At 43.8% G+C, this 19,301-nt stretch overlaps 1 protein-coding gene across 4 annotated transcripts in view; it reads left to right on the top strand.

The window, feature by feature from the left end:
• The window catches only part of LOC143339902 (partitioning defective 3 homolog), a 310,965-nt gene that overhangs the window by 146,753 nt on the left and 144,911 nt on the right, over positions 1 to 19,301 (top strand). For all 4 annotated transcript variants that reach the window (XM_076761454.1, XM_076761452.1, XM_076761453.1 and 1 more), the window contains exons 9-12: positions 2,167 to 2,394; positions 3,477 to 3,664; positions 8,795 to 8,934; positions 9,398 to 9,526. In XM_076761454.1, coding sequence (XP_076617569.1) covers positions 2,167 to 2,394; positions 3,477 to 3,664; positions 8,795 to 8,934; positions 9,398 to 9,526 — 685 coding nt within the window. The remainder of the gene's footprint in view (positions 1 to 2,166; positions 2,395 to 3,476; positions 3,665 to 8,794; positions 8,935 to 9,397; positions 9,527 to 19,301) is intronic.

Here is a 19,301-nt window from a genome sequence, read left to right as displayed (position 1 = left end):
AACTGCCTACACTCTTCTCTCAATTCGTTTCTTTCCATTCATCGCTCCCCTCCATTTCCAAAAATGGAATGAGGATAGAAACCCCCCCCCATTTACGCAAAGCCACCCTTTTCCCTCACACACACGACACTGAATGTGCAGACTCGTGCATATACTTGCACATGCCCTGACACACATACACACACACACACACAGTTACACTGAGCTATAAAGTATTATCTACACTCGTGTGCATGTGTGTGTGCACGTCAGGCTGAGAAATAGATTGCTTCTGGAGGCAGTGTACGGAGGTCTGCCTGGCTCTCTCCCTTATCATCTACCGCTCCACGGGAAGAAATAGCCCGGGTTCCTGCCAACAAAGGCCCAGCCTACAGTCAGACTGGGCTGGACGCAGTCATCTAAGACCACTGGGCTTAGAGCCACCCTGCTGGATGATTGACAGACACTGAGACAGAGACCAAGTTTGGAAACCCTCAGCATTCAGAAGTAGAGTGGGAGACTCCTTATTTTTCTCGTACAACTCTATCACTGTCGAAAGCAGGACCTGCTTAAAATTTTATAACCGACTTCGGGCAAAGATAAGAAAACGTCTCCATCAGCATGTAAAACTCCAGCCCATCACGGTTACCTTACCACATTATGTTAATGTGTTCACCGGGCTGTGCACGAAGCCACTAAGGTTTCAGGATTCTCTTTTTTCTTTCGCTTCGAAACGACGCTATTGTCATTAGTAAACATCCCAGTTTCCTTCCAAGCCTTTTCTAGTGTGAAAGAGGCTTACAAACCAAATCCACAAGGGAGTGATGTTTTGTAGCGTTCCGCACTTACCCTCCCCTGCCAAACACACACTCCTCGCTGGCATCCAAATGCATATGATGTTTGTGATTCTGCATGAAAATTAGATGAAGGAGCTAAACTTTCTTCCCCCCGCTGCACCCCCCACCCTCCTCCCCCCACGATTGTGCGCCGCACAGAGCGACAATTTAAAGTGATAGTCTCATCTCCTTGGATTGTTTTGCATGGGTAAATATTTTGAGGCACTTAATCTAACTGAATGTAATGATGCATTGATGGGGTGATTTATTATTCAATCAGGCCCGCGTGGAGCCTGATTACTGGAGTGATGGCACTGTATATGTGCAGGTGGGAGCGTACACACACACTCAGTCACTCAGTCATCACCCTCAGTGTGCACATGTGATTGATTTTTGTAAATTACCATAGGAATAAAGATGGGAGAGACCAAATCCTGCAGAAGTGGCTTGGTACATCATGCGCGCCTCGCCTCTGTGACACAGCTTGAATGACGAGCTGTCTGTTGTGGCGGAAGCAGCTTAGCGGCTGTGATTTGGATAGAATCAGCATGGTATTACTGGCGTGGTAATGGGGGTCTGGAAACAGGAGGTGGGATTGTTGGAATCCACCATGCCTGTGGCCCCTTATGCTGCAGCGTGGCTCGCTCCTGGCCAGTCTATCTATATGCTAAGTGCCACCGGCAAAACCAGACTAAACAATTCTTGTGTCTGGGAATTATGTTGAGCTCTTGTCTTAGCGTATTTGGCCCCAGAATTCGCATGAGACTCAGTGTGTGTTTTGGCCCTTTTTTTTCTTGTTTTGTTCGTAAGGAATGAAGTGTGCGTGTGCTTACTTTGGAACCTCATTGTCTGGAAAGCTTCCTTGATGCATGATTCATCGTCTCTGTTTTGATTGTCGAGTCAGCTCGTGTCCATTCATCCCTAACCACACTCAGACACACACAAACACACAGACTATTACACTGTAGAGAGACGTATATAGTCCTCATACAGTGTGTTTCACCGACATAATATAGAATATACAATATGTAATGTCCAGTCACTGACTCACCAGTCTTATCTCTTTCCTTCCTTGATGCTGGTAGTAATTATAGATAATGTAATTTCTGTCCTCTGCTGCACTGTGGTGAGTAGCCCTTCGATTAGCCATGCTAGCCTCAGTTCTCCCTGTGGCCTCTCAACATATAGTACCACATAGCCTTCCTTATCCTTCTATATCTGTCAAGCTATGATAGTACATTATTGTACTTGTATCTCTTATCATGTATCAACACTAATTCATTTCTGTCTGCATGACCTCCCTCTCCCTCCCTCTCTCTCTCTCTCTCTCTCCCTCTCTCATCACCTCCAGAGCCCAGAACATTTTCAGGCAGGCGATGCGTTGCCCGCTCATCCTCTTCCATGTGGTCCCCGCAGCCATGAAGAGGCAGTACGAGCTGCTTTCGGCCCAGAGCGAGCTCAGCCCGCCCCACTCCAACAGAGTCCGCTTTAGCCAAGACTCCCAGCAACTGGGGGACAGGTCCAGTCTGGTAGGGGGGCTGATGTCCAGGTCTGGACCACAACCAGGTCTTAACCACAAGTAGGTTTGACCTCCTATTTGTTTCTTGTGTATTCCTATTGAGCCAGATAAAAGTGAGAAACGCAGCACCATGAAATGAAAGTTGCCATTCTGTCCAAACACTTGATTGGAAACATAACAAAAGATCATGTTTGTGCACATAATTAGGCTAAGCAGTCTCAGGCTGCCACCGTTTCCAATGAATGCAATTCTGCTTTAATTACACCAGTCAATGACTTTTTCTAATATGTTCGCTGTGAATCCATCAAAGTTTCGAAGCTGTGTAACAAAAGCCTGCATTACCGATCATCTTGTTAAAGCCCATTTTATCTGCCTGCGGTTACTATTAATCTATGTAATGTCTTTGGCCTAATTCCAGAAATCTAAACATGTGGATGTTTGTCAGAGAGATCTGTATCCACAGGTTTATAGTCTTACTTTCAGTAATATAAATTCATAAATCATCTATTCATTCTCTCTGTGTTACATTTAGTCAATATTCCCAACATAGAGATAATCACTTAATGTTGAAACAGCATGATTGCGCGTCTTACCTTATGTTATAGCAGCCTGGCAGACGATGACTGTGTACTGTCAGTACATGCTCTATTTGAAACAGCAGCTCAAAGTAAAAACAGCAAAAAAAAAAAGAAAAAAATCAAACAGAATGCATTGACAAGAGACAGACACAGAAGGGATGAATCCAATTAGCAGAGCACAATATCAGAACTCTCAGAAAATAACAACCCAAACCCCACAAGCAATTTGTTAACCAATAAATAATTGACTGGGCGAGGACATTTTCATCAGCCGATTGATCCATGGAGCAGGCCTGTATGTATGTTGTCCTCAGCTGGTTTCATTATTCCCAACAGTGGCCAAAAAGTCGTTCCAAATATGATGTTTTAGCTGAATATCATTATAAAAAAATTTGTTGTTGAAACTGATTTCCATCTTCATTTGTAGACTGTTGTTCTATTGGTTCCAATACCAAAACAGCATGCTGGAAATGTTGAAGGCACCAAACTTCTGCTTTCCTTTCCAGCACATATTCATCTAGACGAAAAACCAAATCAAACCTTGATCTTTGTCTCGCTCTGTAGCAACCAGGGGCCGCTGGCAGGAAGCACCCCGGAGCCAAGTCGACGGTACACCACGTTACCCCACGCCTTGGTGTCCAGGACCTCGTCGGCTCCCTCCCCCACACTGCAGCGCAGGATAAGCACAAACCCATCAACCAGCTCCTACCTAAAGAACAAAGGCCGCAGATTCAACATGCAGCTGAAGAAAGGTAAGTGCGTGCTTGTTAAAATGACCAACTTTCAGCATTTTCATGAGAATGCTGAAATAAATAAGTAAAAACCTTGCTCTATTATCGTGGCGGCGCCAGCAGCGCTCTGACAGCTCGGTGTTTTCCTGACCTTAAAACTTGCTTTGCCCGTCTGTGTGGTATTTCGGTGTCCAGGGCAGAGGGCATGGTGCACAGGTGAGAGGAGAGGGACAGACAGGAGGGAGATTCATTCAAGTGAGGCAGTGCAAAGCCAGTTGCTGATATTTTAGTGGAAATTGGGTCTTCAACTTGGTGCTCAGAATAAACATCTCAGAGTCAGACTTATCTCTGCCAGGTAAATCTGTCTGTATTTCGCAGCGTCCCACAGGTTTTAATCTGGTGTCTGTGGTGACTGTCCTGTGCTGGCCCACTGGTGTTGACGTTTTTGACATCAACCAGCAATGATCAGTTTTACGAGGCTGAAAGGGGGAACAACCGTAGTAACAGAGAGGGCTACAGCAACTAGGAGTATGGCGGAACATATGGTGTCATCTGCACGCCGACAGTGTTTGTGTAATTACTCTCACTGCGAGGAGAGGGGGGCAAATATTCTGCACTGCAAGTTAAAATAAATTCAAATCGGCATCAGATAGAACATCTAATGTGTTTAAAGTAGGAACGTCTGTGCATACATCAATAAATGAATATGAATGATTCTTAAATTATCTGTTGTTCACAGCTGCTTGATACGGTACGAAAAGCTTCTCCTTGAGCCACTTAAATACCTGCAGCCATCTGAAGGCAGAACAGTGGTTTAACTTTGCTTGCAACCATGCAAAAATAAGAAGAATATCTTTTTTTAGACAGGTTAGAACAGCTTTGCCAACATTTCTGTGAATGCCTTCATTACGAATCACATCCACTTATCAGCCGAGAGTTGAAGAAGCTCTGTGTAACTGATTTTAAAGCATCAAAGTGTTTGCACGCTGTTTTGCAGACTGGCAGATTCTCTGAAAGCCAGATTCAGCAGCGTTCTGCGTTTAGCTGCACTTAAGGTTCACTTGAAGACACAAACATGCAGTTGTGCTGTTTTGATTATCAAGCGGTTGATGTGACAACCATAAAGTAGTTCATCTTTCAAGGGAGAGCAGATGCAAATAACACCTGTCTCTCTCCCTCTCTTTCCATTCTGGCCTCTATCACCCCTGTTCTGCTCTGTCACCCCTCTTTACTCCTCATTGAGACAAAGGGGACAAAGGGCCATACCATCGTCTGTATGCATTTATTTTCTCCACAGTAAATAATGGGTCGAAGGAGACAGCCTTTCAGGAAATATTCCAAAATCTCTGCTTGCCTTTGGCCTTTGTTAAATGGAGCAGGCCAAAAGCAAACACTGATCAGCTGCTTCTTGAAAGCAGATCTTGTGGTTTGATGCATTCAGGATACATCACCACGGTCTTGTGGTTGAAATATTAAGATTCAGCAATCAGTCTGCTTCCAGCTGAGGTCGGTTTGTTTGCAGACTTGGACAGGCGTTTGATACTGGAGCTGTTGTGCATCTTAGCCAACCATTGTGGCGGGTTGACTGCCAGACTCCATCTCATTTTCATCACTCCACTGTCTTTACATGCTTTGACGAGCGGTCGGTTGTGAAATAAACCAGTGCTGAGGTGACTCGCCTCCTCTCTTCTCTCTGCCTCATTTTTTCCTGTCGGAGGGAGCAGATGTTTCGTTGAAAGCTGGCACCGAGGCCTTAGCGGCGAGCTTCGGGGAATAGTGCGGCAAGCGAGGGCAGCAGCGCACACTAAACGCAACGCACTCTGGGGAAATGCAGTCACAAGCTGCTCTAATATGTTTGGCGAAGGTCCCCGAGCACTGCCGGCAGAGTTTCAGAGTTCTCATACAGTGTGGAGCTGCAGTGCAACTTATATATTTTGGTTTATAATGGAAAAAAGTTCCTCTTTTTTCTTCGCGCGAGCCTTTCATTTTAGTGAAACCAAACTGGGGAGATGCTGGTGCAGCTCCAGGAAGAGAGTGATGCCAGTAGTTTAGTTTATTTTCACTAGCCACATTGCTTCATGGTCTAATTCAACAGCAGTCATAACTCTCAAAAGTATGCCTTCCCCCAAGTGACAGAAATGGTTTCTCAGATTATTGCTCATGATTTAAATGGGCCTTACCGGATTGGATGCGCCTTGCTTGTAAACTTCAAGCCATTTGTAACCTCTAAATGGGGATGAATTATTGTCCAAATGTTATTGAATTGGAAATTTTAACTGAGCACTAAAATCTGACAGTCTTGGGAAATGTGCCTCTGAAGTCCATTTTGACAGCTCCATTTGATTACCATCAGATTTTATCACTGCTAATGTACTTTTAGAAAGGCCTCAGCAGTTTTGTTGTTGACTCGCTGTAATTGTTGTGATTCAGCCTGAGTGGCTCTGAGTTCCGAGTGGCGGGAGCAGATCTTGCATGGCAAATTAACAAGAGTGCCTTAATCAAATACTGCAGTCGAAAAGGACATACGCACCCCATTAAGTCATTCTAATGTGCCTCAGCTTCTCCTCATGTTTGCTGTTTAATTGGCTTATTGGAGCCAGGATTCCAACTAATCCAGAAAGGGATACAATTACTTTTATCCTGGTCTTCTATTACCCAAAATAAAGACGTCAGTGGTTAATTACTGCAGGCCTATTAGAGATGCATTCTCCTAATTGCCTGATTGGAGACCGTTAACGACGGGATCTTAAAATGGGCTTGAGTTTGATTCTGCTCATTAGGCTTTGAGCAGGCCAGGGGAGAGGAGAGGGGCTGGCATGGGTGGGGGGTCACAGTGGAAAGAGGAGCAAAGACAGTTGATGTGCAGCTCATGCGGTTCTTAAACTGTAGAAGACAGGTACAGTCAGTGGTCATGGAGCGATGATCAACAAAACACGACTGAGAACACCTTTTTCCTTAGAAATATAATCTGCCTTCTTTTATTTTTCTGTCTCTGTAGTGTCATGTTGAGTACATCAACGGCACTGAGGAGGGAAGTGATTGCTGTGGCAGCTCTGTGACCTTGTATTAAAAGTTTGGCATTCATGAAGACAAACTCTGCAGATTTAACATCCAGCGTAAACGACGGCAGCTATTTCTCATAGCACGTCATTATCCTCAACACCTCAACTTTTTGACTTTATAAGCAACCTCTTCATCACCTTTCCACAAGTTTGTTTGTGTGCAGAAGCCACAGGAAAGTTACGATCCACGCCTCTCCCCCTTTGTGTTTCTTGTTCATCAACACCATCACTGTCAGCGAGACGACAGACAGTTCGAGAGACTGCTGGAGAGACATGCTGGGGAAAAGTAGGTCATGATGAACCGTCAGAGGTGCTGACAGCTCTGTGAAATGAGCAGCTGCTTTGACTTGAATACTAATCACCGTTGTTACCATCAGAAAAGCCTCCGCTGAAACCACATAACACGACTTTTCTACTTGACTGCTTGAAACGCCGATGGCTAGGTTATACATGGTGGAATCTGTCTGTGAACGCTGTTCTTAATGACTCATCTAATAGCATTATGTAGCAGGGCCATTCAATTTTTAAATATTCTGTCAAAGGATAAAGCCGACAAACTTTCCCTAGATGACATTTGAAACAATTTCTTGCTTTTATTTGACAAATTCGGGTCTGGTCAATGGAAAAGGTCAGGCCTGAGATCCTCTTATTTATCCGTTATTGTATTTGCCTACTTCCTCCACACCAGCGATTCATATTCATTTGATGAACCTTAAAAGGTCAGCCTTAAAATCTAAAGCAAATGGCTTTGCACAGCTGATATCTTTTCTCAGATTCAGCTGTTGAATTTAACCTTGCCACCCTCTGCACTTCAAAAAGGCATCTTGCTCAATAATACATCAGGAAGAAACAACTTTAATTAACACATAATGAGCACTGCTTTCCACATAATGCAGACTTCAAAATATCTATATAAAGCAGAAGGCTGCCTTGACCCAGACATGATTTGAACACAGCCCCCTGACCTACCGAAAGTCTGAAGAGTTTTTTGGTAAAAACATCTGGCATCTAGATGATTTAGAAAAGAGCATTTTTTGCTATTTATGTTGGTGTACTGCAACATTTCAGGAGACTGTTGAATGGCATTTCGATCCATTCTGCAATCCACAACCATTCAGTTTTCTCTGCTTATTCTGGTCCACAACTGCTCTTTAATCCAACCATAACTTGCAAGAGTGGCTTTACAGTCCACATGCACTTATCATAAACACTCAATTTTGGTTCAATTCATTGAGGCTATATTTAGAGTCGGAGGGACATATTTTCGTTTTTGCTTCCTAAAAAACCTGAGCGAGACACACCCTGATGGCAAACCAATGAAGCATGTCAGGATGGAAGTAAGTATGCTTGTATTAACCATAGGAGCTTCAGAACATGGTGGAAAACCATAATTTGATCCCTGCATCGTGGTTACTCATGTTACAGCGGCATGTAATGAAAAGGATCTTTCAGAAATGGTTTAGCAGTCGGGCCTGTTTCTAAGAGTCACTGTGACAGTTTGACGAGACATTTTTAGATTCCTTTTTGACTTTCATTAGAAACCACTGAGGAGATTCAAAATATTCCTGCAAAAATGCAGGTATTGGGACAAAAAAATCAAATTATACTTTGCCACAGTGTTGTATAGTACATACTGGTTGTCTGTAATGTTTTGAAATGAAAGCAAGGAAATGAATGTCACTATGTTTACCTGGAGAAACAAATCTTCTGTCATTGACATTTACGAACTCATATGGGGGCGCTGGTACACCTTACCAAACGTAAACACATGCACATAATTTAGTTCTCCCCCTTCAGGATGATAAAGCCTCAGCGGGGCTGTAAATCAGTAATATCACTGTTATATTTCTGTGGTAGCGCAGTGCGAGAGCATGCAGACTGACAGTCTTTCACTTCTACTGCTCAGGTTCACGCGCCCTTGCTGGCAAAACTTGCCTAATGAAGTGTCCTTGAGCAAGACACTGAAATTTCCAATGCTGATGTTGTGCAGGAAGCAGCTGACCTCTGAACAGCAAGTAGGCATGAGGAAAACCAATCACTAAAATATCACACTACATTTCTGTCTTCATTTGTTTTCTGTTTTTCCCAGGTCCAGAGGGTCTTGGGTTCAGCATCACATCCAGAGACGTGCCCATTGGTGGCAGTGCTCCCATTTATGTCAAAAACATCCTTCCTCGAGGGGCCGCCATTCAAGATGGACGATTAAAAGCTGGAGACCGGCTGCTGGAGGTGGGGCAGCGCTTTCTAACTCTCTAACAATTATATAGTGTTCAGTGAGTGTGTTCTGTGAGATTGCATATTAATTCAGAGACTAATTACTCTTTTGCCGATATGGGTTTGTTCCAAAATTCAATCTTACAGAGCTTTTGTTGAAATGAGTCAAACACACTGTGTTCCCTATGGCACAATATTTTGATTATACTTCAATCAGACTGACATGAAAATCAGCTAGTGCTCACTTTATGGGGAAATAACCCGTGTTTAATTCCAGTTCCAACTGGCTCAGGGGGTAATCTGCATAAAGGTCATGTGGAGGCCATAGATTCCCCGTGTTTGAAGTCGGAGAGCTCTTTGATTTCAGTTTTGCAGCTGAGTGTGTGTGTATCTGCGTGTGCATTTATTTCCGCCTGTTCAGTATATATGTGCTTATCTGAGTATTTATGATTCTCTGTGTGTGTGTGTGAATGTGCAGGTTAATGGAGTGGACCTGAACGGTAAGAGCCAGGAGGAGGTGGTGGCCCTGCTCCGAGCCACACCCATGGGCGGGACTGTGAACCTGTTGGTGATTCGCCAAGAGGACTCCCTGCTGCCCCGAGAAGTGGTCGGTACCCAGCCAGCTCCTCACCTTACAACATGTTTTCACTCCTGCTTTCCCTCTCAGAAACAAGGATATCACTTCAACCAAACTCTTTGCTCATATGGCGGCTATATGATGGATTAGATTAGTCAGTTTGATTCACCATATCCCAGCTGACTCAATAAGCTCAGTGTAGGAATATGATAAAGGTCACCAAATATGAAACATTCAGTGCAGCTGGGATATGGATTTGTCATGGTGGCTGCACCGGTGTGCTGTGAACTGCAACCCATCTGCAGCTTCTCCTTCCATCATGAGCATTGCAGTCCCAGTTTCTACACTCTTGTGTCTGTTGTGTATTTCTATCAGTGTCGTATTCATTAATTGGCTGCTCCCCTGTGAGGGATTTATGGGAAAAATGTCTTTAAGAAGTCCTAAAAATCAATGTGATTCTGAATTACAAGTAGTTATTTTAATTTAGGGCAGACAGGTTTAAGTACGCAACCACACACACACAAACGCACTAATGAATAAACACACAGTTAACTACAAGGAATGTGTACAAAGAGTCAGCTCTCCAGCACTCACACACACATACACACACTTTTAGTGTTGATGTGCACACACTCACACATCGAGATGAACACACAACGACTTATGGTAAAACACACATTCAAGCACAAGCAAGTGATGTGCACGAGCAGGCACAATCACAGCTTTTAGCATATGCAGACACACACAAACACACACACACTCAGACACACACACACACATACACAGACACCCTCAAGCGATGTGTGTATGCAGACACAAATGCTGTACAACTTTGGGCTTACACACAAACCACACTCTCACACGCAGACACACAGCCTACATACAGGGTGACTTTGGCTGTCGTGCAACAGATGGTGAGGCTACTGCCCTCGTCCAGCCTGCGCTCAGTCGCTCTGACAGCAGGCTCGGGTGTCACAGCACCTTGGCAGTTCAGGGGCCCCTGATGCCAACCACACTCCTACCCTTAATACTCAGCCTGGCACCCGGGCTGTTAACCCCGCCATAGGAGCTGTTCAACCTGTAGAGTAATGGCCCTCTGAGACACATTTTACTCTGCTAATGTGCTGTTTCTGCAGTTAGAAACACACCACCTCCAGACTTAGCTCCACTTTAATTGGCCTACAGCGTTACTATAATTTTAACATTCGTAAAGTGGCAAATTGACTCATATTTAATTCCTACTTATATTAAAGGAGTCTAAAAGGTGTCAAAGTAGGAAGGCTGCACAATCATAAAATGTGTCATTGATGTTAAAAGTGTAAAGACAACATAATGTGGCTATACATGGTGCTGTTGGCTGCTGCTAGCAGCAAGCCTCTGACTTTCAGGCCACGCAACAGGCTGTTTAACCTTGACAGCCAACACTTGGATTCTAACTGGAGGGATGCAGCAAACTGATTCATACCTCTTCCCACGACAGCGGCTGAATGATGCTGCGAGGAGTGTTAAAAAATGCACGGCTGCCCCTGGGCTGTCGGCTCATGAGCGGTGTGGTGTGAGGGTTTGATGGCTGCCCTCTCTTAGCTCCTCAGGCATGACGCGATTAGAAAAAGCCCGTCATGGAAACACTGTCTAATAATCTGTCTCTGTTTTTGTTTTGTTTTTTTTCCTCTCTCTCTTTTGACCAACTTCTACGTGCTGTGAGAGGCTGCTAGTTAATATTTCATCGCTTTGCACGTCGGATTAGCATTTTGCTACTCTCTCCCTCGCTGCTCCTTTTTTTTCCTTGTTCTCTCACATTGCCCAGCAGTGCTTTCACAAATCTCAATAATCCTCACAAGTATGTTCATAAAAATCAGATAAGGAGGCCGAGGCTCTGCTGATGACAGTTATTGCAAATAAAGCATGGAGGAAAAGCACGGTTGGTAATTGCCTCCTCTGTCACACACTCCGGATGGGAGAGTGAGTGTGTGTGCGTGTGCCTATGTGGTCCACACATTGCCAGGACGCACAGAAGCACACACGTATGGAGAAGCGCTTACATGCTGTCATTCATGTAATTCCCTCAATGACAATGTGATGATGGTTTAAATAGTAGCGTGAGTGATATGCCAGAAAACCACAGGCATCTGTCAAAGAAGTGTAGCCTTCCCCACACACACGCACACACACGGATAGTTGAAAATAGAAAAGCACCTCTTTTTTTTTTTTGTCTAGTTGACATTTGCCTGCTGATGTTTAATGTCAGCGCCGAAAATCCCTCCGCATCTCCTTTTGTGTAGATGTTTTATTGTATGCCAAGCATACTGCACGCGCCCGCGGAGGAATTAATTTACCCTCCCAGCATGTTTGTGTTGCGTCTTTAATTACCACGGTCAGGGTGTATTTTGACATGCTTTCAGTGGCGAGCATAGCATAGCTTTCAATAAATATGTACTGTGTGAGAAGAGAAAAGGGTAAATGGTGATGAAGCAGAGTGGGGCGTTGCCTCTGTGATTTCTCCCCATCTTTGTCTGCTTGCTTACGTCTCCCTTTCCACTCCAAAGATGTCAATAGACATTTTCAGACAGATACATTATGCTGTATCACAGAAGTGGAGCAGCTTTAACCTTTACCAAACACTGGACTTATCACTAATAAGTCTGCCCTTTCATACCTCTTTTTTCCTCTTGTAAACCCTCACCATCCGTGATATTACAGTATTTTATAATATTCCTCGCAGATCGACTTTCACCTCTTCGGTTCTCTGTTGTGTTGGACATGTTTGGTTCTATGGGATGAACCCTGTGACCTTCATCTTATAAGACATGCTCATAGAGACGAGAGGAGACTTACAGAGTTCTCTCTCAAAGCTCAACTTGGAACAAGACTCAGTAGGAGGCTGATCAATGGCGATGTGAACAAAGCCACTTTATGCTGTGCTGTTCCTTCACTTGACAGCTCTGGGAGTTCCAATCAGAGCAGACATGAGAGAAGAAGTGAAGAGGATTGCTGCCCCCTACGGGTTTGGAGGTTAATTCATGATTTGTTTCATCGGAGGGGGGTGTCACGAGGAGGCAGAAAGACTCAGAGTAGTGACTCAGTGCTTTGTGGTCTTCAGAAAACTTTGAGAATTATCTCTGAGTGTTTGTGTCTTCACACCTTTGTAATGATTCTTAAAAGAGGTGAAAGTAATTGGACGACGTGTTCATCTGACGTGAATGCTTCAAAAAAAGTAGCCATCATGGAAATAATCAAAATATGGATGGATTCATTATAGGTTGAGGTGATATTCAAAACAAATGGTGTTTAATTCTGCCTCAGCTGCCCCTCCATCACTCAGCCAACCGCCATACTCTCTCCTCTCCCTTCACTACTCATGGTATTCATGGCCTCAGATGAAATTACCTGCCAGGTAACACTGACCTTAGCAATAGTAAAACTGTATTACGAAACAACCAGAGGCACACTCACACACATACGCGCCACCGAAAATCCCACACACAAGCAAGAAAGACACACTGAAGCACATTAATCGCACACACATACAGTGCACTACACACTTCCCACACATAGCCGGTGGATGTTATTTATTGTTGGCATTTATCTCCCAGCGTGCAGCACTGTTTGTGTTTACAGCTGCGAGCGATGCTGAGCCTCCGGTACATCCAGCTCTGTGGAGTGGAGACTCTGTTTCCAGCACCTTTTTTCCTGTAATAACCAAGTCAAATGTCATGCTTCACTGTGCAATAAGCAAAGGAAACAGTCAAGTATTCCTACCTCCTCTAACAGATGTCCATCCACACCCTGCTGCCAGTGATGGAACTCCACATTAATTCACCTGTTGTGGTGCCATTTAGTTTAGAGCAGACACAGCGAAACAAAGGCAGGAAAATATAATCCGTGACTTTATTACATAAACAATAACTTGTAGGAAATACAGCGCAGGCGTGCCAATGACAAATCATTTTGATTCATTCTAAACCCCATGCTGCAGTGTAAGTGAATTAGCCATGTTGGTATTGCTGCTGTATCAGCATCACTGCTGTGATCTGAACTCCTTGTCTTATACACACACAAACACACACATACACACAGAGTCATGCCCTAAACATTTTTTAACACCACAAACACAAAGCAACCCCATGTAAGTACCTGACACACAATATGGGCTTGATTAGTCACATATGCCCAAGTGCTATAATAACGTCGTCCATTCTCGCCCTTACATCTCTCCGTGACCCTAAATGAACAGTATGTTTTACTGCCAGTCGGACTACGGACTGTTGAGAACAAATGGGCTTGTGAAGCCTCTGTTGTAACACTGTGGACCACATAAGAGCAATTAAACAGTACATTAAAATCCCCTCTTTATGATCATATCACACTTGTCACTGATCCATTAGTAGCTATATCTGCCAAGCAATGAGAATCTTAATTGCACAATTAATTATGGCCTCTGATTGATGTGACCGCCAAATTTATGGCTCGTGCAAATGCTGGGGACGCAGTAGACAAATGCATGACAGTGCTGCTGACAATTATAGCAGACTAATGGCCTGTTTCATAAGTGCCAACTCCGGTGGCCTGGTTTAAAAACCTCCCTGCCATGTTTTCACCACTGGACTGTAATTGAGGCATTCAGGACTACTCTCCATTTGAAGATTGTTTCAGCTGAAATAATCCTATTTATTTAAGGTCCTGAAATCATTATATACAGCAGAAACAAATGCACTGGTTTCTCAAAATGGATCAGATATCCAAACAAGCTCGCCATTGTTTTTCTCTTCCAAATCGAGGCAATCATCGTCAGCGTTGCATTACTCTGCACAATTATTCACAGCAGATGATATCTCTGTTCCCTTTTCTTAATCTTTCCTCTAACAGTCTTACACAGCTGGCTTTTGTTGCCCACGGTACAGTGAGGTTAAAGTTGGAAGGCGGGAGCAGACTTATGAAGCCGTATTGATTTGATTGTTGCTGAGATCCATTTACCGAGTCGGTAGAGGGAGAAATAAAATGATACAAGGCAAACAAAACATAATCCCCTGTCTTTGGAGGCAACTAAATGATACACAGATCTGTCGAGTTGCCACCAAGTTCACTCCTCCTCATTCTTTCATTTACTGCTCGACATGGAGTTTAAACTTTGCCATTTCTACAGTCGAGGACAGTTCACTTAAAACAAGTAGAACATGGAAATACAACATCTAAGAGAGGCAGTGGCTCTGTCTTCAAGGATACATCAGCTCAAGTGTGCATACTACAAACACAGAGTTGATCCAGAATTCATTTGCATTGATTTTTTTAATGAAAAATCTAGAAATAATGTGTCCAACATTCAGATTTTCTTGTTGACTTTCATGCGAATCTCGCCTTTCATCTGATTTTTCACTCCTTCCACTTACAAACACGAGGCAGAAACATTAATCTTTGGATGTTTTAACAGCGCAGCCTTTATAAGATGATAAACCTTTTGGGCTATTTCACTGAAGTGGTGATAAACAGTGCTATCTTAAGCTATGCGGTATCTACAGCCATGCCAAAAAATGACATCTTTGGTGTTAATATAATTAGATGTCTGTCAGAGTAATTCTTTTTCGCCTCGCTGGGAGGATGATGTAATTTGATGCAACTTTTGCTAATAAAGCACTGAAGACAGAATCGTTCTTGTCTGTCTTTCGAGTTTATTTATATAACGGCAGGTTACTGAGCCAGATATTTTGCCTGAGTACAACTTGGCGAACAGCTCGAGGAGATGAGTCATTTCTTACTGGTAGAGCTGATAATTTAAGGTCCTGTAGCCTTTTGCCGGTATTTACACTTCTTCGATAATGAATTCCCAGTCGTAGGCTATGATATAACTTAAAAACAGACCAGCTGCTAGAATGTAATTGAGTGTAATCAGCAAATTGCTCTGCTATTACAAATGTCTAGAAAGAGCTGACCCCTACTCTGTAAATTTGTTCTGAAAATACAGTTGGAACTCAGGTGAAGTCAAATTACAGGAATTGCTCTAAATGCCTTTGGAAGGAGTAGCGTGGAGCTGTGGTTTGGCAACCTGCAATCACTGGGAGCATCTATGACTTTACAGAGCTCTTCAGAACATCTTCGAGGTCACTTTCTTTTCCACTTTATGCCTAAAAATGTCTCCGAGAAATGACAGGGCACGGTGATCTGTGAGGTAAGGCCTCCAAAGTGTTCCCATGGCACCAAAAAACTCTTCCCCACCTCCAAAAAGCATCCTCTTGTGGGGACACTTTATCCAAATTGTGAGCTAAATAAAATTCATACTTTGCTCTTACTCCCTGAAGTTTAGCAGGAAAACTCTCATATTGCACTTTTTTCCCTCTCCCTTGTCTCTCCTCGCTTTTCTTCGTTTAGCACAGACACCTTCTATTTCAAGAATGCTGATGAGTCCTCCCGACATTATTAATTTGGCTCCTATAGAAAGGTTTCCTGATAAAAGTGCAGAGTTCAGAAACATGCTCTGTCGTAATTAAAGCTAATGCTGCCAAGCGTGGTTGAAGACAATGCCAGCCTGGTTAACGATTTCCGAGCGTGTCTCATCCACGCCACCTGTTTTCGTTTAGCACTTTTCAGCAGCTGTTCCCATAATTATGCTTGCTGTCAGTGCGTAGAACGGGAGGGTGCGCCGCAGCATTGTGCTATGCCGATAAACAAGGTAGTTAAAGGCCACTTATGGCGACACAGTCACTCTCCCGAAGGGGATTCAGCGTCTGTTTCCAGAGCACATAAAGGGTTGAAGTGTGTATGTGCAGTCGGACATAAGCAAAGCTTGAAATGAGAGGCATCTGCTTCATGATGTGCGTCTGTACTTTGGTTCCACTGAAACGCCTTTGCAAACATTCCCACTTGCCAAGTACACTTAGAAAGTCACCTTTTACTTTTTTTTTAATGTTCTCTTTGATTAGCTGTAATAACGTCCTAAAACATCCGGTGTCAAGCCAACCCTGTGTCTGGGTCTGTTTTCGGTTGCTCACAGTCAGATCCTCTCAGCGCCCTCCATAATGCAGTGATGTAGATAGATCTGGCCTCAGATGCCCCCATAGAAACAGACTTTGCTCTGCTAATGAGCCTCCTCATGTAGAAAACCCCCCAAAGGCTAACAGTCCCGGTTTGTCTGTGCTGAGTCAAAATCTGCTGGATTGTCCAGTGAAGGACATGTAATGTTAGTTCACAAACACTTCAAATCTGCCACTGCCAGCCGTGTGCCTCTTGCCCTTTAGCGCCGTGTAACAGCTCTCAAGCCCTCATTGTACCTGGAAAAGGCTGGATTTGTTTATAGGCTTAGAGGTATTTAATATTCGGCCCCTTTTGTCAGAAAATGTTGCGAGCAGAAACACCGCCAAAAGAAATTTGTGTTACAATACTTATCACGCGTGCACCACTTTTGCAATTACACCCATGGCTGATTTCTTTTAGCCCTTTTAAATTCATTTCCAATGACCTTTATGTCGCCAAATTGGGCCAAGTGTGGAAAGAAGTTTCCAGCAGTGTTAATTGTTTTAGGCAGTGATGTGCAGAGAACTCAGAGTTATGTGTGAATAGAAGTAATTGTGATTCATTTGCGCTCTCGATTCCTCTCGCTCGTTTCTCTCTTGCATCTCACTCTTGCTTTTTCCTGTTTCTCTGGTACACACTCGCACACATCCAGCACACCTTTCTTATTAGCATGTGGCAAGTTAAGTGAGGTAGAAAGAAAACAAAAAGGCATATTAAGCAGGCGGGGCTCTATTGCTAGACTGATGAGCAACGCTTTCCTCTCTCTGCCCTCCTGTTCACCTGCTTGTATCTCTGCTCAAATGCTGCCTCTATCGCCCTCCCCTGCCAGGACAATAGACTGTAATGAATGGGTGCTACCCCATCACAGTGTTAATTAATAAAGGACTTAATCGTATAATGGACTGTGACTGCACGGCTGTGTCAGGGAGCAAAAAGAAAACGGCACGGGCTTTTGTGATGAGCTGGCCAAGTGGCTAGTCACTTGAGCTTTTGGGATAATGATAATAATGATTTTGCAACCACTCTGTGTAAAATTGGTTAAGTATTAATTTTGAGCACTGCACCACTGCTACATATGCATGCATATGCTTATTTGCAACCAGCAAACTGTGGTATCATTGGGATTTTAAACATATGATGCAACATGCAGCTAAACACTCTCCAGACCTCTTCTATTCCAACAGGCAACGACATACAGTAACTTAATGTGGTTTGACCATGACAGCAACTTTAAGACTGGAGAGAATATAGATATTTGTGAAAAACAGGATGGTTCATGGGCAATTGGCAGCTTTGTTGCAGTGTAAGAGCACAGTTTTACCAGTGCATTCATGTAGACAAGCTCAGTAAATACCTAGACTGTGAGCAGGTACACGGCCAACGGACTTTGTTCCTGGCTTCAGCAGCTGGTAGGGATGGAGGTGGTGGAGACATTCAGCCATCGTCAGTGAGTGCAGCTTTGGATTTGTCACTCCATGTCAGCAGAAGGCTTCCTGCCAGTGGCTGTACCTAAGAAAAGAATTTGATTTGAGAAAACATGTTGAACTCAAGATGTTGCATAGAGCAATTTGGGATTTTGGCTGATCACACAGACATATTTTGCATAAAACTTTGGCTAAACTTTGAAGTTGATTTAAGCATGAAGCCTTTTCAGCGTGTTTACATCAGCTGGTCTATTGTCAGATCGTTTGCGCTGTCTGTCCCAGGTGCATACACAGGGCTAAGCTTGGAACAATGAGCTGACTTTCTTTCTTCTCCTGTTCAGAGATCGTTCAATCCAGCTCTGCCTGAGCTGAATCAGTGCAACGAGGTCTGTCAAGCAGCCTGACAAACTCATTCTTGGCTAGCGGCGCTTGTTCCTGTCTGATGAAAATGTTACACTGCTCTCTCATTCTTTGCCTTGTCCCACTATTCCCGGAACATAGCTCTGAGTGGGTGGTTATTCTGTCATCATTTTGGAAGAGAGCGCACGGACACGCACTCACACACACACACATGCACACATGCAGGCTCAGACAGGGTCCGTCCAAAGTAATTTTTTCAGCCAATGTATTACTATTCTCAACTGCTGGCCTAAAAGCCTCTCTGGGGACACAACGCACAGCCACTATTTTATTTTGACAAAACATCTTCATTAAAGATAAAGACTGACCCTAACAATGACACACAAGGTCAATCATCCACAAGTGTTTTTTTCAGAGTGGAAATTATATGTTTGGGCTGCGTTGTGATGGGCGTGCATTGGAAAACCAACTGATCATAACACATGAGTTGAGTTACAGTGCATTTTAACAGCTATAACATAAGTTCTGACATGATGTCTTTACAAGCTCTAAACAAGAACAGGAAGCCAAACATTTCTGATGCATTCTATCTACCCCTGCATTGGATAACAAATTGTTTTTCAGTTGTTTCTTTTCCTGTCCTCTATCCGCTCCGCTCAGCTGACCGAGGAAAGCAAAGGGTCAGCTCCTGACAAGTGTCGGTGATTTCTGTAATGGAGACAGAGGTGTTGAAATGCAGCACGATTAAATGGATTCCAGCGGTCGGAATTTACTAAGGGTCCAGTCACTGACAAAGCCCAGCTGGCTAAATGTACAGACAGGTGTACTGCCATTCTGAAAGCAGAAGAAGAAAAGCAGAGAGAAAGAAAAAGGGGGCAGATAGGATGGCTGTCTGGAGAATAGGGGCTCAGTCAGAGGGTGTTGAAAAGAGCCTCCACCTGAACGCACCGCTGCATCCTAATAACTCCTCAGCCTCCGAAAAGGGGAAAAAAAACACCTTATGCTCTATCTTTCCC

The sequence above is a fragment of the Chaetodon auriga genome, chromosome 21 (genome assembly GCF_051107435.1).
Source record: "Chaetodon auriga isolate fChaAug3 chromosome 21, fChaAug3.hap1, whole genome shotgun sequence".
Lineage (NCBI taxonomy): Eukaryota > Metazoa > Chordata > Actinopteri > Chaetodontiformes > Chaetodontidae > Chaetodon > Chaetodon auriga.
This window is presented reverse-complemented; position numbering and strand designations above follow the sequence as displayed.